The following is a 25,118-nucleotide window of genomic DNA, read 5'->3' on the forward strand; positions in this document are numbered from 1 at the left end:
ATAAATGCATTCTCCTGGTGGTTTATTTAGCATATTTTGCATTAAGTGAATGCTTGGCTGAAAAGATGTGTTTTTAATCTAGATTTAAATTGGGAGAGTGTGTCTGGCCCTCGAATAGTATCGGGAAGGCTATTCCAGAGTTTAGGTGCTACGTGTGAGAAAGCTCTACCCCCTTTGGTGGATTTAGTTATTCTAGGTGTTATCAAAAGTCTGGAGTTTTGAGATCTTAGAGAGCGTGATGGGTTGTAGTGTGGTAGAAGCTCTGTTATGTAGGTAGGGGCTAAACCGTTTAAGGCTTTACAAGTAATTAAAAGAACTCAATACGATACTTAATGGGTAACCAGTGAAGGGTTGATAACATTGGGGTTATGTGATGGTATTTTCTGGACCTGGTTAGAACTCTGGCAGCTGCATTCTGAACTAACTGTAGTTTGTTTATTGATGTTGCAGGACAACCACTAAGTAGTGCATTACAGTAGTCAAGTCTTGAGGTTACAAATGCATGAATAAGCTTTTCTGCGTCAGCCACACATAAAATATTTCGTAATTTGGCAACATTTCTAAGGTGGAAGGCGTCTGTTTTTGTGACATTTGAGATGTGATTTTTATATGACAGGTTGCTGTCTAATATAACGCCAAGGTCTTTAACTGTATTTGTTGGAGTAACAGTGCAGCCTTCAATTTGCATGTTATAATCTGAAAAATTCTGCTCGCGTGTCTTCGGTCCAATAAGTAATATTTCTGTTTTATTAGAATTTAAAAGAAGGAAATTACAAGTCATCCAATGTTTTATATCTTCGATGCACTCTGCCAATTTGGATAGCTGGAAGGAATCATCTGGTCTTGATGAGATATATATCTGAGTATCATCTGCATAACAGTGGAAGCTAATATAAACGTTAGATATTCAAATTTAATTAAATTGGAATTATAGTGGGGTCTTCCTTTTCCACCGAACTGACCATGCCCAGCGTTTCCACTGTTCGCCATAACCCCAAACAGTTTTCTCTGTTCGCCAAAACAGTGCCGTCATTGCATAATGTATTTGGTCTTTTTGAAAAACATAGTAACATCCAAAGTAATTAGATTCAGTATCTTTTATTTTACACTAGACGTTTTCACCACGCTTGACGAATTGAATGTATTATTTGTAATGTAGACTATGTGTATTATTAGGCTATTATTTTGCTATTATTTTGTTATTTCTCAATTTGATTTATAGCTTAGTGGGCGTGGCCAATACCGTCAGTAAAGAACTTAAAGTTTCGCTTCCGGTATAAAGCTCATCAGAGTTGGTCGGATGAGCAGGTAGGTCGTACTAAATCACTGGCATTATTATTTCGATTAAAAGTTTTAAAAGGAGTTTTTCAAAGATGATAATTTATGGAGGGCACTTAGGAAAAACTTTTTTGCAAACTTTAACGTTTTTTGGCAAAGGATGAACGTTTTAGCCCACAATAGGCTCTTTCGAGATGACAGGCATATTCTGAACCGTTCATTAGCTCGAGATACTTTTATGCTGTGTTCTCACGAATTAAGCGTTTTAGCGTTTGGCGCGAGTAAATTACAATACAAAGTCAATGCAAAGACGCGAACTCGCGGCAGGCGGTGCGAATGACGCGAATCGGGCGGCGCGTTTGAGGCGTTCTTCCGCGCAAGTTGAAAATTTTCAACTCGAGCTATGAATTCGCGCGAAGAGTTTTCGCGTCACTCACGCGAAAATAACGAACTTTTCCCGCGAGTAATAAAGAGCGTGGAACGCGATTGCTCGCGTTTGGTGTGAACACAGTATTAGTCTGATGATGACGTGCGGCAAAACTTTTTTAATTTTAAGAAGTCCATTAATAGTTGTTTATATAGGCTATTATATATTTTGATTTATATTTTGGGAAAGACTTCCTGTAAAAGCAGTGGTATTTTGATTGCATCCATTTTATCTGCCAGCGCAATCTCCGCCATTTCCTGACACTTGCGGTGGTGTAATGATGAAATGACTGGTGATTGTGAGATCATCACCTTGGTATTATAAGGTTCTATCTGACATTTTTGTCCAAATTGAGTTATTCACATATTATTCTGTGACAATCTACATTATGTTACATTATTTTATCTTTATGTTGTGTACTTTTAGGGACTTTTTACTAAACAAAAATGGTTTTAAGTGAAATACTAAAACTTTGAAGCTCAATATCTCAAAACTGCTCAGAATGTAGATAGAACCTTATAATTCCAAGGCGATGTAAATAGTATAGAAGGTTTTACCGGCAACTATTGGTATACCTCCGCTATAGAGTCCCTGATCATTTCTGATACAAGCAAAAGCAATAGTTAAAATTATGTCTACAGTATTATCTTGGGTTACCACTTGGCTAAACTTAGATACGACAAAGTTACAACCAGAGTTGGGTAAGTTACTCTGAAAAAGTAATTAATTACTAGTTACTAATTACATATTCAATAGTGTAGTTAGATTACTGTAAAAATTACTCTCTCCAAAAAGTATTGAATTACTTATTATTACTAATTACTTTCTATATCCTACATCAACCTTGATTAGAATTGATTCAAGGATAGACATGAAACGGCTTATTTAATTCATTCAAATGAATAATAAATAACTACATAAATGATTCTTATTAACTGACCAGAGTATTACAAATGTGAGAAATATATATGTAAGCATACATTTTAAAGTTAAACTTATAATTTTGATGGTGTTTCCACTATGTAAAGTATTATAATTTTTTGTTACTTGTAATCTACAATTCTGTCTCATATCTGTCATACTGCCATGTTGGTCGGAACTGCACCCAAGTTTTTCACCTACTGTTGCACTTGTGTAGGAGTGACAATAAAGGGATTTGATTTGATATTCCAGTAACAGAAATAACTGTTGTTAAATTACAGAAAAAAATTGAATAATCCCTTAATTAATTAAATTACAGTAACTAATTACTTAGTAACTAGTTACACCCAACACTGGTTACAACCCATTCAACAAATTGTTTATTTAATAAAATAAAATTCAACAATTTTTTTTATTTAATACAATTAATATACAATAAAATATAATGTATATTAATATGAATTACATATAATATACTGTACATTGTTATATTACTAGCCACTAGCCAGACCGATAAGCAAACACTGACCGCAAGTTAACTTTGGACCAGGCGTGTGCATCCGATGAAACCGTCTATATGATGACAAATTGTATCAATATTTATCAACTGTTATCAATATTTGTAATTGTATATGTTCACAGACAGAATAAAGGCCGATCTTCACACCCTGCTGAAAAAAATGGTATTGTTATATACATTATTTTATTTTCTCATTGTTTACACTGCTTCAGGTTTAAACAATTTAATAATACTCTTTCAGATTAACATAATAAAACAGTAATATACAGTAATGGTACATAAAAAAAGAAATTCATATAAAAAAAAAGACTTCAGTTTGGTTCTGTGTGGCTTCTTTATTATTGTCTCTTTGACTCAAGTCTGTACAGGGGTCACAGGAATGCAGGAAAAGAAAAGATGCCATTCAAGATGAAGGGAAGAGCAACGCTCACAAGACTGAAACAACAGCATTAATTAATGGTATCAAAAAAGTCTTTACAAATACTTTACAAATATTAAGTATCAAATAATCATGTTTGTGTTTAATATATACTGTATGTACACATCTGTTCTTTTTTATTCCAATGTAGTGCAGTGTTGGGTGTAACTAGCTACTAAGTAATTAGTTACTCTAATTTAATTACCTTTCCCTTAAAAAGTAAAGTAAGTACTTTAGTCAGTTAAAAAGAGTACTTTATGTAGTTTTATATTATTTATTTGAATGAATTAAGAGTCGTTTCGTGTCTATCCTTGAATCACTTAACTAATCAAGATTGATATACAGTAGGATATAGAAAGTAATTAGTAATAAGTAATTAAATACTTTTTGGAGAGAGTAATTTGTACAGTTATCTAATTACACTATTGAATATGTAATGAGTAACTAGTAATTAATTACGTTTTCAGAGTAACTTACCCAACACTGACATAGTGTTTCCAACAGATCTATTTGTGGTGGTAGCCGGTAGAAAAGGATGGGATTACGTAAACAATATAAACAATATTTTTAAAGCAAAACGTTATAGTAAACTGGTCCAGGCAGTGGCGTAGCAAGCCAGCCCGAGCCATATGCTTAAAAAGTGTTACAGGATCCCCGTATGTCCGTTTGTGTTGCGGGGGTCCCTGCTGTCCATTCGTGATCGCTTCAATTCACTTGCATACCCAGGTGCTACGCCACTGGGTTGAGATAGATTCACGTTGTCCAGTAGTTAATCGATCACAAATGGCGCTCTCAATGGATTAAAAAAAAAGTAAAAACCAAATATGGGTTGCCAAGTATACTTTGGCGACTATTAATATAGACTAACTGTCAATATTGACCACCTGTTAACAGAGGCAAAATGTGTGAGAAACAATGGTACAGAGCCTCATCTGGTGTGTAATAAAGACAGGAAACATGCACACACACTATAGTCCTACTGTGTAAAAATATTTCAAGGGTGGTTCCACAGTTGTTCTCCATGAATCAAATACAGATACATTTTTGGCAATAGAAACTGGCTTGATAAGTGTTTAACCCTCTCCATCCAATGCCAGCTGAGCTGAACCCAGATATCTCAAAGTCATGTTCCACCACCAGCAAGGTCCCCTCCAACTCCATCATCAAGACGGAAGATCACTGACAGTTTTGGAGAGCATGGGAAATGGTCTTATTTAGGAGAAGTATGTCTTCAGGTGAACTTCACTAAGTGTGGACAGGAGCTGAACCATAGTGGGAAGATGATGATCAACGAAAGACTGGCCATAATGAGCACAGGGACTTCTCTCAAGTAAAATACTGATTCCACGCCACTGAAATGGTTGCCATTTCTGTCTTTCATTTTCAAGTCTTTTACTTCGGGTCTAACTGAAGACATGATGGAACATAACTTTTGGGGATCTTCACAGAGCTTCAGCATCTCAATAAGGAAGAGTGATCACTGGAATGAAAGATGTTGGACAAATCTAACCTCATGATAGGTTGAGGAGTACTTATCAAGCCATGTTAGGGAATGTAGGAATCTGAAAAGGGTGGGCAGTTTCCAGAGGAACTGTAATATTGATTGAGGCAATTAAATGGAACCACCCTTCTAACTGTAAACCAATAAAAACTGCAACAAAAATGTGTATTTTTATTTAAATGCTTTTCTCTTTGGAATGAACATTCCACAGTGCCGGTTACACCGCGATTAGCCAAAAGCAAAGCTCGAACGTCAACAGAAGTTACACCGCGATTCGCCAAAATCAAAGCTCGAACTTCAACAGAGGTTACACCGCGATTCGCCAAAAGCAAGATTCTTACGTTGGGAAAAAATCCTCCTACAGGGTAAGTACGACCTTGGTGATCTTTAAATCAATAACACTAGCCCATGCTCATGCCTGGACGTGCCAGTAAAAGTTTCAAAATACCAAGAAAAAGATCAACAATACCAAGTGACAGGGGTTGGACAATGAAATGAAGTTTAAATTAGCAGAGCAATAGCACAGCTGTACGTAACATGTTGCAGTGCACACAACATAATGGGAGACATACCAGAGTTCAAAAGAGGATAAATTGTTAGTACTCGTCTTGCTTTCGCATCTGTGACCAGGACAGCAAATGTTTGTGGTGTAGCAAGAGCCACGGTATCTGGGGTAACGTCAGCATACCAGCGTGAAGGACGAACCACATCCAACAGGAGTAATTGTGGAAGCAAGAGGAAGGTGTCCGAAAGGGATGTCCGGGTGCTAACCTGGATTGTGTTAAAACATAAAACCACAGCTGCTCAACTTTATGTGCACCTGAACTCACCTGTTTCCACCAAAAGTGTTCATCAGGAGCTCCACAGGGTCATTATACATGGCCGGGCTGCTATAGCCAAACCTTTGGTCACTCATGCCAATGCCAGACGTCGGTTTCAATAGTGCCAAAAGCGGAAATCTTGGGCCGTGGACAATGTGAAACATGTATTGTTCTCTGATGAGTCCACCTTCACTGTCTTTCCCACATCCGGGAGTGTGGAGAAGCCCCAAAGAAGTTTACCACCCGGACTGTTGCATGCCCAGAGTGAAGCAGGGCATTCCCTAGGCCCAATAATTGTGCTAGATGAGCGCGTCACTGCGAAGGACTACATAACCATTCTGGAGGATCATGTGCATCCAGTGGTTCAACCATTTTACCCTGGAGGTGGTCACCTGGAGGTATAAGGATGATGATGCACCAATATGACTGGTGACAGAGTGGTTTGATGAACATAACGGTGAAGTTGAACATCTCCCATGGCCTGCACAGTCAACAGATCTGAATATTATTGATCAACATTGTAGTGTTTTGGAGGAGCGAGTCAGGAAACATTTTCCTCCACCAGCATCACGTAGTGACCTGGCCACTGTTCTGCAAGAGGAGTGGCTAAAATCCCCTCTTGTCCCTTAAGTCACCGTGCAGGACTTGTATCTGTCATTCCCAAGACGAATTGATGCTGTATTGGCCTTGTGACAGGCAGAGTGATGATACTGACACAAAAAAGTATGCACGTCGGCCCCGGAGGGTGATTTATTCACAATATTTTGTGCACAGTCCAAACAAAGAGAGAACAAGGGGGATTACATGAGTCTCTTGTGCCGTGGGACGGGTCAAATGAGTACTCCGGGACGTGCTGGTGAAGTGAAGACTTTTGGTGTGGGAAATCCGATCATCAGCCACTGGATTCTGTGTAAACAGAGAAGTCAATATGTTAGCATGTCGTGAGAACAAGGCTCAATGTTCCTTTCTTCTCCTGTGCTTATAAGAGCTGGGTTTAATTGTGATCAGGTGCTGACGATGGGCCGGCGTGTAGAGTAGATTCCTGTGGGCGTGTCGTTTCCACGGCGACGCTGAATCCGCATTGGGAGACTCGCCACAGCCGCAAAAGGAGGCTCTACACCATACTAATACAATTGTGGTCTAAAACCAGGTGTTTTCATTGTCCAACCCCTGTACATCATCATAGAAGATCTTTGACAGCCCTGAAATATGTCACTATTCGTTATTTGTTTTGGATACCAAGAGTTGGACTTGAAGTGTGTTCTTCAGTTTGGATAAAGCCCAAACATTTTTGCAACGATGTCCTTGTGCATCAGTACCACTCAAGATTTGCTGTATATACTGAATTCTGTATAAGATGGACTCACACAAACCCAGAACCAATGAAGATAAAGGATAACCTTTGAAGAATGGGTTAAAAACAAAGTTAAAAGTGATTTATTGGAGATAACACGCTTCTATATACCTCAACATTTGAAGAATTATTGAATTATTGCAACGCTTTCCATAATCAACTGATCATCTGGACAACATCAGCTTACATCATTCCGTTATTATCGCTTCTCATCCTGGATTCTAATATCTACATGATCACCTTTAAAGCTCTAAAACTGGACTTTGTGCCAGCATGGACTTAATTCTGGACAATTGTCTTGCTTTTAAGAATCCACGGTGAAGGAGGCATTTTGGTCAACAAGCATTCACAACCATCCACATCATCTTCCGAACTCCTAACATCGAACAAAAAAGACCAAACAAAATCGACCGTTGCGAGGTAAAGAGCGCGCATGATTGTAATTTTGTGCTTTCGAATGTCTACGCGATTATTCTAATCTTTTAAAAAACACTTTAGTAATCGGCCAACATTTCGCAGCATCAAACCTGTTCAGAGCTCTGACCGCGCAGTCACAGCTGAGATATCCTCTGCCAAAAACCTGGAGGTGAGTTTTTTCTATTTAAAGACAATAATAATGTCCACAAAAATGGTTTTGTAGCACTCCAATTTTGTAGGTATGCAATGAGAAACCTCAGGATGGTGACACAGAAGAAAAGTGTATTTCTGGGACAAGCTTGGACACCAGGTCTTCTCCAGCAGGTGACAGAACACAACAGAGCAAAACAGGTCAATTTATATTCTTCTGTAGTAAAGTGTTTTAAGTCTTTTTATGCTTGTTTAAGGGACAATAATAGATAGCAATAATGGGACATGATCTTTAGCTCAGTGTGTATCTGTTTACCCTTATGTATATGGATTTTAGAAAATACTCTTTTCTTCACTCTGTTGTGTTTCACATACTGAATAGTATATTTGTCCAGGGACTTTAAGAGTAGAATTGAATTTTGAACTTCTCTAAGCTAATCATATACATAATGTGAACTCAACCACCTTAATTAGATTATATTACACTGAGTACAATGTGAGGGCATATGAGTATATTTGCATATGCAACACGTTTACATCAGAAATAGAACACAGACGAAAACTTGTGACGATTACAATTTCTTTTTGTTAAAACAGATGTTCAATATAAGCAGACCGTTCATACTGGGCTTTCTGGGAAAGAGAAAACACAGTCAACTCTTCAGGCTTCCAAGTTACCCTTAAAGTAAGCTTTTTCCCTACTTCAGTTTGTAAAAACAACAACAGAGGAAAAAAACTTTGCTGAAAACTGTTGTTTCACTCAGGATATGCGGTGAAAAGAGGCTATTGTTTAATGGATCGTTGGATGAACAAACATTCACAGAGAGAAGTGGCAAAAAAATAAAAAGGTGATTCATTCAAAATTATTTAAACAGATTGTTTCTGTTCTCGAGTTCATTTCAATAAATTGTCTTTGAAAGATTTTTAAAGACTAAGCTAGCAAAAAACTAGTTATTGACTTGCAACGATTATTGATTTAGTTCTTAATGTAATGTACTGTTTGAAGCTACAGTTCCTAATCAATACTTTTCATGTTTTAGTGACTGCAATTCTGTGCAAAACTCTGTCCAGATAGAGGCTGAGATCAGGAATAAAAAGAAGGTTATACTTTATTTATACTTTTATACAATTTTTACAATTTCAGTATATAAGACTTGGAATGCCAGCTTAAAGTTTTTTTTATGACAAAACGGTATATAATTATCTGGATGTTGCTACTGTTTTGATCTATTTAATAAATCTTAAAATTAGCATTAAGTTATTTTGGGATTTTTATTAGTTGCTGCATTTGGAGCAAAATACTGTTTTTTAATTTGTATTTAAACGTTTTTACTTTGTGTGTACACATATTTACATGCGTTGTCTATTCATTAATTTTTTTAAATCTTTGTTTGCAGTCTCATTCTGTGGTGAAAATACGTATGTCCTTCAAGCAAGAGTCTATGAACGGGTTTTTGAAAGATGTAACAGTTGATCTGCAGGGGTATCGAAACTACACCCCAATGGTTGACCAACCACTTGATGTGCATACTTCATGGGAAGGATGTGCTGCACAAAGTATTGAAATCATTGCAAGAAAGAGTAAACAAGAAGTGAACTTTGATGTCAACACACCTAGTTCAGCAATGGAACCTGCAGATTTTTTACACTATGCCAAAATAGTTACACTTCTTGTTCAGGACTGGTATGAAAAGCAGGATAGGAAAGATATATTTTTTAAGATTGGTAAATTTACTGTAAAACTGCGGTCAAGCAATCTGTACTGTTGCCCTTTCAACCAAGCTGAGAAAGAAAGGAAATTTCCTGACAGACAGCTATCTTATGCAACATTAACAACATCAGAAAACTTCAGCAAAAAATATTCTCAGACAGTTTGGAATTACGTGGTGGGAAACCATGGCAAAGTATACTCTCAAATAGAGACCCCTCAAGATGCCGTTGCATTATGTGCGGTTTTATTCTCAGAGGTTATTAGATATCCTAACATGTTTTTTCACAACATTCTGATGATGCAGCAATTTAAAACATGGGATGACTTTTGTAATTACCATCCAATGGTGAAAGGTGGAACATGGAAATATCAGGGAAAGAGTAGCAATATATCTCAACAAGAAAATCTCCATAAGGGGATAAAAATCCCGGAAAAAGTAAAAAACAGAGAACATGAAAACCATTTATTTTGTGTTAAGGAAATTATAAAAGATAAGGAAAACAGATGTTCGCCTTTTCAACTGAACTTACTATAGGTGTCAGGATCACCAGTTAGAGTGCCCTGCAAGTCCACTAGAGGGCACTCCTCTCGTCACCCAGACTGCCAACACATTAGAGCTGAAGATCTTGTGACCGACGGGTTCGGGCTTAATTTCTATCATTTTAAATGAGCGGTTATGTGATGCATTCCGATTAGCGCGAGAAAGATGCGAAAATGGATGCTGAGGAGGTGAAACGGAGGCTTGTCTCTGGCGATTACGTTTTGGTTGCACCAGCAACTAAAGCAAAGTCTGAGGTGTGGAAAAGTTTTGACCATGTGCATAATGAGAATAATGAGCCAGTGGGATATGTGCTGAGATGTTACGATCTTACAGAGGACTTATTTTATTTCTTTGTTCCAACTTCCAAGTGGCCTATAGCCTACGTTAGTCATTAATAAATTGTGTTAAAACGTATAAATGACCCGTTCTTGACAAAAGGTGTGTGCGTGCGCACATTTGAATAGCCTAATGTCGGGCTGTAAACGGGTTCGGGCTTTTAAAAAGCTGTCAATCAAAATGTACTTGTCGGGCTCGGGCCGAATTCTGTCGGGCTCGGGCCCTGTCGGGCCTAACTTTTAAGGCCCGATTACAGCTCTACAACACATACTACATTTCCCATAACCCTCTGCCTGGACTCATCAGCCATCATTGTATTCACCTGTACATTGTTAACTGTGTCTATTTATAGGTGGTTCATTCTAGCAGTCATTACTAAGTCTGGTCAGTGTTACAGCTACTTTTCTGAGCATTACCATCGGCTGTATATCTGGTTCTGGTTATTTGGTTAACCCTGCTTTTGCCTGTAGGCTACCCTGTGGGTTTGTTTGCTCGCTCTGGTTGGACTGATTACCTGTTTATGGACTTTTGCATGTTTTATGGGTAATGACTTGGAATACTTCTGAATAAACGATTGCATTTGGATTCTCACCCTTTGTGTCTCCATGTAGCCTGATGACAATAGGATGTACATACACGCATATAGCTGGCGTGGTTGTCTTTGGAATGGGCTTTGGGGGTATGGGAGCTGAACACGCAGCAACCCTCGAAGCTTCACCCGAAGAAAGGCACTCAGCTGTTTGTGTGTAGTTTATGTATAATAAATATTGAGCAACAATTCATGAAATAAAATTTGGAAACTTCATTGAATTTGTGTTTCTTTCATTGTTGTGCTTTAATAACATTTATTAAAGCGTTACAATTTATGTACAAGACTGCAATAACATGAAAATGTTTTTTACAGACACAGCTTATAAACATAGTGCCATTATTAAAGAGGACATGCAGAGTCTATAAAGGCTCAAAAACACTAAGATTTCGATAATCTTTGATTATCTTTATCTTTACCATGAAACATATCTTAAGGCAATTGTAATCTTTTTTTATATATAGGCCTATATAATTTGTTGTTGTACACCAAAAAAAAACAATGTTTACGACGGAGGGTGCTCTTGGGTAGTAAAGATTAAATCTTTATGCACAGACTGAATAAAATTAGAATTTTCTTTAAATTAATATTTATTTAACATGAATAAATAAGCTTTTAAATTTGTTTTAAAAGATAACTGATCACTTCCAGTAGTGAAATTGACATTCTCATAATTGGTATTGGAATTTATTTTACCACTCAGAACGTATAGTCCATGCATACTATGTAATTATATACATTTTCTTTCTGTAGACCTATATTGAAATACTTCAATCCATAGGTGGATTTGTGTCTCTGTAGGCCTCAGTCCTGGACCCGTCTGCATCTTACAATGTGCAGTTTGTCCCTTAAACCATTAGCGCATACTCTTATGGCACTCCTGACAGCGGCCGAGGAGAAGTAAAAGATGATGGGGTCCAAACACGCATTTAGGGTACTGGAAATTAAAGCAAAATTACGCCACCCCTCACTATTACCATGGATAAAACCGACCACATGTGAGACGTTATACGGGCTGAAACTGAGGGTGAAAACCAGCAGCGTCCCGACTGCAAGTCCAATGGCCCTGAGTCTACGACGTCGTCCCAGGTGCGGCAGATTAGATAGAATTCGAATAAAGTTTATATAACAGAAGCAGCAGATGAGGAGGGGTATGCAAAAAAGCACGAGAAAAAGTTCCAGGCGAACATGAAGTAGAATGTTCAGCTGCTCTGGGGTGAAGTTATCGTAGCACATTATTGCCGCGGTATCCGGACTCACGGGGTCACTTGAGTTGATGTTTGGCACTATGTACACAATGCTGAGGTTTAGCGAGCCCAGAAGCCATAGGAAAAAACTTGCAATCTCAGCGTTGCGTGGCCGTCGTCCTAGCGCGTATCGGATTGGAAATGAGACGCCCAGGTAGCGCTCTATGCTGATCGCTGTTAGAAACAATGTGCTGGTGTAGATGGTGGAGAAGAAAAGAAAACTAATAATGGGACACAGGTAATACGGCAGGTTCCAGTTCATGTCGTCGATAGCTTCTTTCATCTTGAAGGGCAGGACTGTGAGGAAGATGAGGTCAGATATTGTCAGGTTCAGCAGGAGAATATCGATCGGGGTAGGCTTGCGGTGGACCTTTCGGCAGAACGTAAAGAATGCCAGGATGTTGGCAGGGAGGCCGATCGAGAAGGTGAGAATGTAGAATGACAAAAGAAGCTGTCAGTTGAAATTGGCCATTAGTTTGGACCTCACAGAGAGTCAGTAGGAGAAACACTAGAGAACAGAAACAGCAGAAGTTAGGAGGATAACAATATAAGTGATTGTTTTCATCATTTACTCATCCTTATGTCGTTCCAAACATGTATGACTTTCTTCCGCAGAGCACAAAAGAAGATATTTTGAAGAATGTTGGTTACCAAAAATATTGATCCCAATTGACTTCTGTTGTATGGACACAAAACCAGTGAGACATTTTTCAAAATATCTTCAAGTCAAACGGTTTTAAAAGACATAAAAGTGATTAAATAATAACAGAATATATACAAATATACAAAAAAATGTATATTAAAAACAAGAAAACTAACCTTGACATGGGAAACTTAAGATCCTGAGCATCTTGTGTTTGTCCAGTTAAACAGAGCAAGTATCCACTGCCTTTACTCTACTGTGACTTTGGCATTCTGAATACAAGCAGTAATCGCACTGCGTGATAGGAGCGAAATCTCAAGACAGCGGAAATTTAATAAATTTTGTTCATAATCTACAGCTCTAAAGCTCATCAAACAATGTCTCCTGGCAACCTGAGCGCGGTCAGTGGGGGAACACAGGAAGTTGGCTAATGTGTAGTATGTGTAGTCACCCCAAGAACAGGCATATACTGATAAGATAAGAAGTAATTGTTTGTTTTGTGTGTTTGTGTACAGGGAAATTTTATATTGATGGCACAGGGTCTGTTTCATCTATGATTACAAAGCATTTCTATAATTCTTACAAGTAAAATTTTAACCTTTTATAAGGGGCACCCCCCAAAAAAATGTTTTTGTCATCATTTACTCACCCATTTGTCATTTCAAACCTGTATGATTTTCTTTCTGCATGTACAACTCAAAAGAAGATATTTTGAAGAAACCAAACAATGGTACCCATTGACTTGCATTGGTTTTGTGTCCATAAAATAAAAGTGCATATAAAGTGCAAATGCATATCGCCAAAGTTCTGCAGAAGAAAGAAAGTCATACAGGTTTGAAATAACAACAGACTATATAATAACAGAATTTTCATTTTTGGGTGAACTATACTTTCAAAAGAACTGAAACTGAACTTTTTGAAAATTGTACTGCATCCAGAAGTGTGAATTTATAACACTATAAAGAAGGTTGTATCACAGCTGGCACTTGTGTTTATCATCACAATAAAATGTGACAGCCTACGTCTCTTTGTATTTCAAAATATAAGCTATGCTTAGACTATAAGAATCAAGCTAAAATGTATACATTTGAATAATTGTTTCATGTTGCAGTTTTTTATTTGATGCCATATTTTGTATGGGGTTCCACTGATGAATACACGTTTGTTCAGTGTTGTTCAATTTTAGTCAAGACAACAACAACAAAAATCACTTTAATCAATCAATCAATCGAAAAAGGCCCTTCTCTTCCCAAGAAATGAAGAAAAAACAAGTTGTTTAGCGTATAAGACAATGACAACAACAAAAATCACTTTAAACAATTAAACAACTGAAGAAACCGTTTTACACATATTTTAATGGCATTTCGCATCTCCCAAGAGATGCAGTAAAAAATAATAGGATCAAAACATGCATTTAAAGTGGTCAGCATTAAAACTTTCGTTCGCCATTTTGGATTCTCTTCTCTTATGTAGCCCACTATGTGTGATGCATTGTAGGGTGCAAAACAAACAGTGAACACAAGGAGCGTCCCGAGAGTCAGTCCGATCACCCTGAGCCTGCGACATCGTTTAATAAGAGGTAGCTTTAACAAAATACGAATAGCATTGATGTAACAAAAGCAGCAAATGATGAGGGGTATGCAGAAAAATATCGCCATAACAGCCAGTCGCATTTTGAGCAACCCTTTGAGTTGCACCGCAGTAAAGTTATTGTAACATCTAGAAGGTTCTATGTGGTTAGTGATGTTTTCTGTTTCATCTGAACCGGTGTACACCGCCTTGTAAGTCAATCCTGCAATTATTATTATGAGCATCCAGATGGCAACACATACAAGTATTGTATAAGTGAATCTCCTCGGACTTTTATATTTCACTGGAAAAGCGACACACACATAACGCTCGACGCTAATTGCCGCAAGAAACTGGCTGCTGCTGTAAAGGGGAAGAAAGAACGTGAACAGATTAAAATGACACAAGATATAGGGCATGTTCCAGACCATGTTATCTGCGGCTTCTTTCATCTTCACAGGTAGGTAGGTGAGAAAGATGAGGTCTGAAACCACAAGGTTCAACATGAATAAGTCAATAGGTAGAGGTTTACTGCGAATCTTGCGAATGCAGGAGCAGATGGCCAAAACTGAATTCGGGAAGCCGATCAGGAATGTAATGATGTATATAGAGAGAACAACTGCTGTGGGTGTGTCTTCTGACATGGTTTTCTTTCTGCCTGCAGCAATGTTCTTTATTTCAGATATTTTTATTCACCAACATCTGTAGGACACACACACACACACACACACATACACACTTGTTGAAGTATTTTCAGCATAGAATGAAATTACTGAAAAAATCTTAAAATTATAAAAAAGTAATAAATCTTAAAAAAGTATAAATCTGTCTACAATGTTAGCAGTTATTATGTTTTATTTTTATTTTGTATTGTATATTTTTGGCACTTACCAAGAATAATTTTTCTGTTATCAGTTCCATACAATCAACTGTCACCATGGATACACTTCTGTGATGCATTTGATAGCCAACTGGACAACATGACACAACAACTTTGCATGATTTGCAAAGGTAACCATGAACAGCAGGTAGCATTTAACAGTGAAGAGTTGTTCAGTAAAATGTTTATTCTCTACACTACTTGTCAAAGTTTAATGTCAATTGACTGAAATATTTCTCATGATGTTTGATCCGTCTGGAGGTGTATGGTTAAATAGTTGAAACTAGACACATATAATTGTCGCAACATATTTGTTTATTTTATAACAAAGTTAAAATTCTAACATTTTAAAAAATGGTCCTCAAGATGCTGGTTGATAAAATGCAAAGATTACATTTTTACAATTTTTAACTAGCAGTTTATATATACTGTAATAAATAGTACAGGTCAGGGATGACGCTATAATGAAAGTAACTTTACGCGAAACATACAAATGTAACATTTCATCACTTTAGTTATCTTTAAATCTGATCATATTTTAAATCTAAACAGCTTTCCAAATAAAGAAAGGAACAGATTAGAGACGTACGTACCAGAGTCAAGGCTGTGTTTCTTATCAGGATGTAACATTTCACACGAAGTATGTATACTGTACATGCAACATTTGTTTATCATTTGTTTATCATGTATTATTTTCCATGGAAGGTTTCTAATTGCAAACCACAAAAAAGACTACCACTCGTGGTTCTGTCTATACTGTTCCTCTATACTTCATGTGAAAATAGAGGCTCATTGCACAGAAGTGAGAGCATTTCTTATTTCTGGACATCCATGACCTTTAAAATGTATGTTGAATTAAAGGGAAAGTTCACACAAAAATAAATATTCTTTCATAATTTACTCACTCACGTCATTCAAATTCCTGTTTGACGATATTTTGAAAAATGTTGATAACCAAACAACATTGACCCCCACTGACTTCCGCTGTATGGACCAAAAACTACTGAGACATTTCTCAAAATACCTTCTTGGAATGTTTACTTTGGAACGACACTAGGGTGAGTACATGAAGAAAGTGTTTTGGGTGAACTATCCCTTTAAGTGACAAAATTTTGGTAATATTATCTAAACATATTCAGATTACGTTTGAGATCTGTATAGGCCTAACACCCCCCTAAAAAAGCGATTACAAGAGCAATTTAATTTGCAGTAACATTTTACAAAATGCCCATGTTACATATATAACAGAATGAATTACACAAATGTCATTTTACTCTTTTTTTACTTGTCTACATATTAAACATGGCTTATAACCATTAGTCAGTACACAATATTTTCAGTCTTTTTACCCTCATATGTGACCCTGGACAACAAAACCAGTCTTATGGGTCAATTTTTCGAAATTGATATTTTTATTTATAAATAATATTTATATTTATAAATAAACTTTCTATAGATATATGAGTTGTTAGAATAGGACAATATCTGGCTGAGATACAACCGTTTAAAACTCTGGAATCTGAGAGCGCAAAAAATCTAAATATTGAGAAAATCGCCTTTGAAGTTGTTAATCAGGGGCACTGTGGCAGACCATCCACTCACAAAAATAACGTTTTTATATATTTAAGGTAGGAAATTCACAAAATATCTTCATGGAACATGATCCTTACTTAATATCCTAATGATTTTTGGCATAAAAGAAAAATCGATCATTTTGACCCACACAAGGTATTTTTGTCTTTTACTAAAAATGTTCCCGTGCTACTTAAGACTGGTTTTGTGATCCAGGGTCACATATAGTTATGTAGTCTAGAATATACAGAGATTTGAATGCTGCTGCCAGTTTATTGGAAAGTGGCATCTTCTCATCCTACGTTCTTTTATGCCCGTCACAAAAACATTATGTGACATGTCTACATGTCTTACATTTTTTAGGAAGAACATGTTTTTTGAGGTGTAAATATGCAACTACAGTTCAAACAGCTCTCATCATGGAGCTTGGAACAATGTTCAGTGGCTGCCCTGGCGACAGACGTTGTTTAGGGCGGAGCATCAAAGACACACCCACAACAGGTAAAGTATACCTCTAAAAGCCCCTAATAGCTCTCTTTTTTTTCTTGTTGTCATCTTTAGACTCTTTCCTGCCTGGTTTTAGTTGTCACCCCTTGTGCAGTCCCTTGGAGGTTCCTGGAAGATCCCTTACCATTGCCCTGATGCCATGACCTGTAGCTGGATTTAGTTCCTCGTCTGTTGCACAATCTGTCAACTAAATCCTTTGGTGTCCATGGCGACATCATCAGCATGATCACGGGCTCCAGGAAGACATTGCAGGAGCTGGTCAGCATGGCTTCGCTTCTCCATTCCACGTTGGTGTACAGAACAAACCCCACCACGTGAGATATGTTGTAGGGTCCATAGCAGACCACTAACACCGCCAATGTTGAGAGTGCAACTACGAGCACCCTCCTTTTACCAACAGAGGACAAGCAAGAGCGCCTCACGAGCACTACGCAGCGCAGCGTGCAGAACGCCGACACGATCAAAGGCACCAGGAACAGAGCCAGCGACATCTCCAGCCGCAACGGCACCAGAAATTTTAACTGCTCGTATGTGAAGTTCTCATAGCACGAGGAGGCGTTCAGTTCCGAAAATGAAACGAACTGGCCTCCTCCTTCTGCAATCAAAGCAAGACCAAGGTGTACAATCACCAAAGCCCACAAGATGGCACTCACCAGGCAAGAAGTTCGGGCTCTGCGGTAAATCTTGTAGGTTATGGGGTAGGCGATGCTCAGGTAGCGGCCCACGACCACGGCTGTGAGCAGAAGGCTGCTCCCGTAAAGCGAGGAGAACAGAAAGAAGCTGTAAACGGGACACACAGCAGCTGGAAGTTTCCAGCCCCGAAGGACCATCTCGGTTACTTTGATGGGCATCCATGAGACGAGTGCCAAATTTGCTACGCACAGGTTGAGAGCGTAAACTACGTTGGGGGTGGCACCGTGTTTTCGAGCTTTGCGGACATAGACGAAAAGAACAAGGAGGTTGGCAGGAAGTCCAAGCAGAAATGTGAAGATATAAACCAACAGAGAGAGGCAGCTGGACACGTTCACCTCCATCTTTGTAGATTTTCTGAATAAGCTTTCTCTTGTCTTCAGCGCACATAGACCAGATTCTCTTCTTTGCTGAAGAATACCAGTTCTTGAATCAAAGTATATCCACTGCTTCAGGTGTCTTCCACTCTGCATTAGGAAAAATAGATGAAGACCATGAAAAACGTCTCATTTGCATAAACGTTGTCATTTAGGCTATATAAAGGGAGGGAGTGAAGAAATAGGGGTGTGTATGCCATCTATGAGCTTGATAATGAATTATAAAGAGATGGCATTTATACACTCACGTTACCTTATTTGCCCTTGTGTCGTGCAATAATACCAAGACCAGATCACATTTCGCTTTAGTGAAATGATTCGGAATAATTGGGCTATGCAGGAAGCTGTGCCCACCCAGCCATGATTCTCACTTTAATGGAGGGTTAAACCATTAAAGCTGTAAAGTCAGAACACCGTTAGTGCCTCAGAGATGGAAACTGAACCTAATGGGACCATGATGCTGGCTGTCCTACTGATCCGTTCATTTTTAAGAGTAATCATATTGACTGATGTTATTTTTATCAATACATGTCACAATACCAAACTTGAATGTGTGATGAATATAAAAGTATTTATAATACTTATAATAATAGTGAACTATCGAGCTGTGAGTATCTTCACTGTAAAAAATGATGTTTCATTTTACATTACTATAAATGGCGATGAAATATTCGCGCATTTAAAAGTGAAAGCTTTAAGAAGCACACAAACGAGCCACTGAACTAAAATGTTACGAATTCTCATGATCCACCTGACACAAACATTTACATTAATTGTGGTATATCCTTAATATTTATATTGTATCATTCTCAAACAATGTTAACTCAAACAAAATAATTCAGATTATTAACAAAGTGAAACTTAAATACTTCAAAAAGAATATATTCAAGTACATGTTAAACACACTGAATACAAAAGAAAAAGAGCAACAACAAACAAACACATGTTTATATGCAAAATAAATATTACAGACAGCAAATGCTGGTACCAAAATTTAACATATGGTATTAAAATACTTACTGATCATAACAAGTTGTGAGAGACCCAGATTACAGCGTAGTAATATTTGCCAAACATTAATCTGCACTGGGATAACCTTCCGCTTCCTCTATTTTATTTCACACACACACACACTCACACACACACACACACACACGCACGCACGCACGCACACACACACACACACACACACGTTGGATTTCCATGTTTTATGGGGACATTCCATAGACGCAATGGTTTTTATACTGTACAAACTGTATATCATATTCCATACACCTAACCCACCCCCTAAACCTAACAATCACACACAACTGTCTGCTCTTTTAGATTTTCACAAAAGTTAATTCTGTATGATTTATAAGCTTGTTTCCTCATGGGGACAAAAAAATGTCCCCACAAGGACAAGGATTTTGGATATTGCCATCTTTGTGGGGACATTTTGTCCCCATACCGTAGGGTTTACCCTTCCCACACACACACACACACAAACACTCCCAGTCAAAGACATTAAAAGCTTGAGGTGTAGATAATTTATAAACCCCATCAGCATTGGATGTGTGTAGGTTTAGCGTGTGGATGTTTTTATGTGGGTTTTATGTTATTTGTATGGATGTATTTAGAGCGTGTTTTACTATTCTTTTATCTGGTTAATCGCTCCTAGTCAAAGTCCAGTCTAAATAGACCCTTTCATGTGACATAAGCTTTCCTTTCGTCATATAAAATAAAACATGTTGACAGATGGACTAACAACTTTGTCAGAAAGGACTGTGAAAACAAGGCAATTTAACCGCATGACACGGATGATCCACGCACAATTTGCTGCCATAGAAAATAAAATCATTACCATTAACTATTAAAAACCTGTAACGCTGTTTTTATTTGTTAGATATTTGCTCCTCTCTACCTCATAAATCAATGGAATGTTTGAAATGAAATTTGAACAGAGAAAGCAAACAAGTATTTAAGAGAATATTTAAAACATTGTTCTGCAATTCTGATGGAATGGAAGAGATTATGGAGTCACAAAAATGAATTGTTTTACTTGGGATAAATATGTTTAGACGAGCGGTTCACAACAGGTTTTACTATGAAATCTAGATTTTACACCGAGAACCATCATAAGTTACATCTGTTCACGTTGGCATCTGCCTCACATCTTCCAAATGACAAATAAGCTTGATTAGATGTACAGCTCTTAAAGAAACTTTAAGAAGCTCAGAGTATTAATCGTTTCCTTTCACAAATGTATCACTTTGCTTCAGAAGACGTTTATTAACCCATTGGAGTCTCACATATATTAATGATGGATGGATGTGCTTTTTGGAGATGGAGCCTTTTGGATCTCATCTAAGATAATATGAAAGCATTTTAATAAATAAAAAATCTTTACACGACCATGAAACACAAAAGAAGATATTTTGAGAAATGTCTCAATGGTTTTGTGTTAATGGAAGTCAAAAGAGTTCAATGTTGTTTGGTTGTCAACATTCTTCAACATCTTCTTTTGTGCTCTGCAGAATGAAAGTCGTACAAGTTTGGAATGACATGAGGGTGAGAAAATTATGAAAAAAAAAACATTTTGGATTGCTCTGATCAGAACAGACCAACCAGTTAAGAACCACTAGACCAGACAAGGACCCATCTCAAGCCAAATCCAGCCTGTGTCTGCCACTGGAATTGGTTAAGGGAACTACAGCTGACGGCAGACCCTCAGTTTGGGCAACCACAGTGAGGCGCTGTCGAGTCTGGCTGCTGCGCTGTTCCAATGACAAAGCATCCTGCTTGCGAGACAGATCCTCCATCATTTGAGCTTCATGCTGCTTCAGAGACTGTAGAGAGTGTCTGGCCAATGACAGGAAAAAAACGTCACGAAGATATTCACGGATGGTGTTCATTTTAAATTTGCATCGTATATATTCCTAGCATATCAGTTTACAGCTGTGAATGAATAGACAAAACAGTAGACTCACTGGGCCTGTGCTAGCTTCTGTTTTAGGGCCACGATTGTGGCTTCTAATTGTTTGGCTTCCTCCACTAACCCAAACTGTACCTGGTTATGAAACACACAGTCAGCACATGGGCATAGGCAGTAGATTAAGATGTCTTTAGGTAAGGTCACACAAGACTTTGACAATCATACGTGTAGACGTGTTGTACTTTGTTGCATTTCTAAGTGCGCTATGGGAACCATACATAACAAACCAACAGAGGAACACTGACCTTTGTTTACTGAAAACAGTAAATCTAAAGTATGACATCACATTCTGTTGCCTATGCTCAAAGTCTTGTGTGACCTCATTCTTATGGTATAATGAACGGCAGCATATGGATTTACATTTGAAGTAATACATTTAAAAATAAAATATAGTGGTGCAAAACACAGGCCTTACAACATTTGCTGTTTCTCAAAACCTTCTGGGTTTTAGAGGTTACCTCATCTCTGCACAGGTCCATACCAGGCCTCTTGGTCCTGTTCTCCAGACGGGTGTGAACCAGCTTTAAAGGAGCCGTCTTGGCCTGCATATCATCCTCCAGACCATTAATGTCCTTCTCCAGCTCAGAAATCTCATCTTGAGTCTGAAAAACAGTATGACACAACCAAATGTGTGAGGAATTCATACTGCTAATAATTCATATGTTGTTATTTCCATAGATGCTGTATGCTGTGTCAAGAGGTTTCATTGACTATTCAGAAACCAGACAGATGAAAATTACAAAAAGGAGAGAATACCATTTACATTGCATTCATGCTATTGAAATGCTTTGCATTCATCAACAGCAACTTGCATATACAGTTCATTTCATGTAGGCCTGTGCATTCCCTGGGAATCAAACCCACGACCTTGGCACTGCTATTGCTTTACCAACATTGAAGAAACCTCACAGTTTTCAGCTGCCACTGCAGTTCCTTGTGTGCCTGTTCCAGGTGATGAGTTCGCTTACGGAGAGCAAACTCCACAGCCTTTCGTTGGGCTTCCAATTCATTTTGCACCTAAGAAAGTAGAGGAATATAGATATTCTAAAAAGGATATTCTTAAAATATTCAACTTTCGGTCCCAGTAATACAGTACATATGAGCTTTTAAACAGAGGGCTGAGCTATTAAATGTAAATGTCAGTTGTTGCACCTGTGCTCGTGTGAGGCTGCTGTTCTCTCTTAACTGCATTGAGTTGTGCATCTCTTCCTTGGCTCGGGTGATGTTGTAGCGGCTGAACTGCTCCCACTGCTGGGGGGTCATGGAACTGCAACCAACAAAACCCAATGCAGCTGTTTTTAAAAAATGCTGCATTAAACTTACTTTAATCTATAAAGTAATCTGATCTGATCTTTTAACTGTATCTGAATATAATCAACATGCAAGAAAGACATCTCTGGACATGAAGCTCACCCCAAGGGAACTCTGGTAGGGTTGGGCTTCAAAGAGATCTCTGGTGACTGTGTTGTAAGAGACAAGCAGGACGTGTCCACCTCAAGGGCCTCTATTTTGTCTTGAAGGTCAATGGTCAACTGCTGGCGTACTTCCTGTAGGCAACTGTTACCATCTGCCAAGATTACTATACTACAATAACTCTTTTAAAGATAATTCAAAGATTTTATTAATGTCTCATCTCACTTACCACAGCTGTTCAAAGGCCTGACTGATGCACTGCTGAAGGACCCGCTGTGCTCCATCAATCACCTCTTCTTCCTTCTTAAGCTCAGCTTCCACCGGATCGCTGACCAGCTCCTTGCCACGGCGACCTTCCCGCAGGGTCAAGCACTCTGATGTGACCTCAAGGGGCAGAACGGTGGCTGCCAGGGCACGCTCTGTGTCCTGCTTGGACTTCAACATAGCAACGCTTTAATGCTTCGTGAACACTTGACTAGAAGACTAGATTTTAACATTAGCATGGAACTTCTTTATGCTGATTACACATTCTGGTAAGTCAGATACTTAAGGTTACTTCAAGAGAAAAATCTCATTTGAGATGTTATTCACCAGAGTAAGCGCATCCATTTCTGCATCCACTTCCTGTGCACACGCTTTCAGCTTTTCTTTCCAACGTGTGATGTCATCGATTCTGTCACTTAACCGCCGACTGCTGTCATAGTTATCCCAGTTTGTCTGATGGAATGAGACAATATCAGCAAATTGAAGGAGACACATAACAGAATAAAAAGCTATTTTGAAGAACATTGGTAAACAAACAACAAGCTAGCCTCCGTTGACATTTTATGCACACAAAACCACTGAGACATCTCTCAAAATATCACATACAGGTTTTGAATGACATAAATCTGAATAAGTTATGACAGAATGTTTATTTTTGGGTGAACCATCTGTCCAATCGACAGACCAAATAGATTTAGGTGACGCTTCTAAAGAAAAAGAAAGTCGTGCAAATGATGAAAGAATTTTAATTTCTCTTTATTTCTCTTTTGCACAATATTTTAACCCTGTGATTCCATTACCTTATTGGCAGTCTCATTCCGCAGAACCCTTCCTTCCTGTCGTATCTCGTGTGAAATGTTTCTCTTGTGCTCAGCTGTGTCTGAGATGTGTTTATTGTTGGTCACCCAGTCAGACACACAGTAACGCAAGCCTGGCTTTGTGCTCATGGTGGCCATGTTTGTTACTCTCTGGTACCATAGAAACAAGGAGACAAATAAAATCAAGTAGTAGTTTTGGTATACAGGCAAATGACTTTGGTTCTGTCTATTTGGTGGCTTTTTATCTGATTCTACCAAATGTTTGTGAAATACATCAGCACATGTAGAGTTTAGTCATGATGTAAAATTATAACATACTGGTCTGCATGTTATGTTAGAACAATTAAACCAACCTTCACTGTCATAGAAACAAAAGGACAAATGTTACAAATAGGAACACAAATAGGTGTTTTGGTAATCTGCCAAATGGCTTTCAATTTTAGTTGTATTAATTGTATTTGATTCAACAGTAAACGGGTTTTATATTTTTCAATGTCTGTATTGTTCAGTAATAAAACAAAAATCTTATTTGCAAATCATGCTACGTGAGAACAATACAATAGCAAATAGAAGAACTGGAACAAGCTATTGGTATGGGCATAATTAGTATTAAACAATGTTGGACAACGTTTTTTTTATATATTACTAATCCATAGGCTATATCCAACCAGATTCCTTCTTGAAACTTTAAGTTGTATTGTTCTAATTTGTATTAATGAATAAAGCTCTATTATACAAGCACTGTATTTTTCTTTAATTACAACTTAAAAAAAATAGTGACACCTCACAGATAATCAATGTTTTGGTCATTTTTCACAACTTTAATTGAGTGACTTACCGAAAAAGGCGAAACTTGCAGACGCGTGCTGTCAGTTTGCAGTGGTCTCGAGTATGCGCGTCTCCTGGTAACTCGAACGCGTAACCGCAGCTTTTTCATTATTCATTCATATACCATAGAGACGCTCAACAATTACTCAACGATGACTTCATCATCTGTCATGACACGTTACGTCCATAACAACTAAGCACTTTGACATAAGCAGCTGGAAAGCATTACTTTTTCTTATACCAAACCCGTGTAAACTGCGTCCTGCCAGCGGAAAGTAGTTACTCATCCTAAACAGTTTGGAAACCTTCAAACAAATTAAAAATAATAAACCAATCAGGACATAATTAACGA

At 38.0% G+C, this 25,118-nt stretch overlaps 5 protein-coding genes across 5 annotated transcripts; 1 reads left to right on the forward strand and 4 right to left on the reverse strand.

Annotated features, from left to right (window-relative positions):
• Positions 1-1,262: 1,262 nt before the first annotated feature.
• Positions 1,263-11,200, forward strand: si:dkey-211g8.8 (uncharacterized protein LOC108004533 homolog). The gene is made up of 8 exons (XM_057354415.1): positions 1,263-1,308; positions 3,269-3,309; positions 3,506-3,605; positions 7,897-8,008; positions 8,405-8,492; positions 8,572-8,655; positions 8,848-8,908; positions 9,205-11,200. Exons 3-8 carry the CDS (start codon positions 3,603-3,605, stop codon positions 10,051-10,053), a joined length of 1,197 nt encoding a protein of 398 aa, XP_057210398.1. The 5' UTR covers positions 1,263-1,308; positions 3,269-3,309; positions 3,506-3,602; the 3' UTR covers positions 10,054-11,200.
• si:dkey-211g8.6 (uncharacterized protein LOC794045 homolog) lies at positions 10,646-12,703 on the reverse strand. The gene is given in 2 exon segments (XM_057354417.1): positions 10,646-11,800; positions 11,802-12,703. Coding segments are annotated over 2 exon segments (948 nt in total). The 3' UTR covers positions 10,646-11,754.
• Positions 12,704-14,116: 1,413 nt separating this feature from the next.
• Positions 14,117-15,408, reverse strand: si:dkey-211g8.7 (uncharacterized protein LOC794123 homolog). The gene is made up of 2 exons (XM_057354418.1): positions 15,335-15,408; positions 14,117-15,145 (listed from the first exon to the last, which is right to left on the reverse strand). Exon 2 carries the CDS (start codon positions 15,085-15,087, stop codon positions 14,182-14,184), a length of 906 nt encoding a protein of 301 aa, XP_057210401.1. The 5' UTR covers positions 15,088-15,145; positions 15,335-15,408; the 3' UTR covers positions 14,117-14,181.
• A 1,806-nt stretch (positions 15,409-17,214) lies between these two features.
• Positions 17,215-19,647, reverse strand: si:dkey-211g8.9 (free fatty acid receptor 2). Its single transcript, XM_057354416.1, has 2 exons — positions 19,490-19,647; positions 17,215-18,559 (listed from the first exon to the last, which is right to left on the reverse strand). Exon 2 carries the CDS (start codon positions 18,434-18,436, stop codon positions 17,453-17,455), a length of 984 nt encoding a protein of 327 aa, XP_057210399.1. The 5' UTR covers positions 18,437-18,559; positions 19,490-19,647; the 3' UTR covers positions 17,215-17,452.
• A 1-nt stretch (position 19,648) lies between these two features.
• Positions 19,649-24,812, reverse strand: tekt2 (tektin 2 (testicular)). Its single transcript, XM_057354414.1, has 10 exons — positions 24,777-24,812; positions 23,921-24,088; positions 23,448-23,573; positions 23,086-23,291; positions 22,857-23,000; positions 22,596-22,710; positions 22,353-22,460; positions 21,902-22,045; positions 21,439-21,518; positions 19,649-21,310 (listed from the first exon to the last, which is right to left on the reverse strand). The coding sequence occupies exons 2-10, from the start codon at positions 24,074-24,076 to the stop codon at positions 21,112-21,114; spliced, it is 1,278 nt and encodes a 425-aa protein (XP_057210397.1). The 5' UTR covers positions 24,077-24,088; positions 24,777-24,812; the 3' UTR covers positions 19,649-21,111.
• Between the last annotated feature and the right edge of the window lie 306 nt (positions 24,813-25,118).

This window comes from Triplophysa rosa, linkage group LG16 (assembly GCF_024868665.1).
Source record: "Triplophysa rosa linkage group LG16, Trosa_1v2, whole genome shotgun sequence".
In the NCBI taxonomy this organism is placed as follows: domain Eukaryota; kingdom Metazoa; phylum Chordata; class Actinopteri; order Cypriniformes; family Nemacheilidae; genus Triplophysa; species Triplophysa rosa.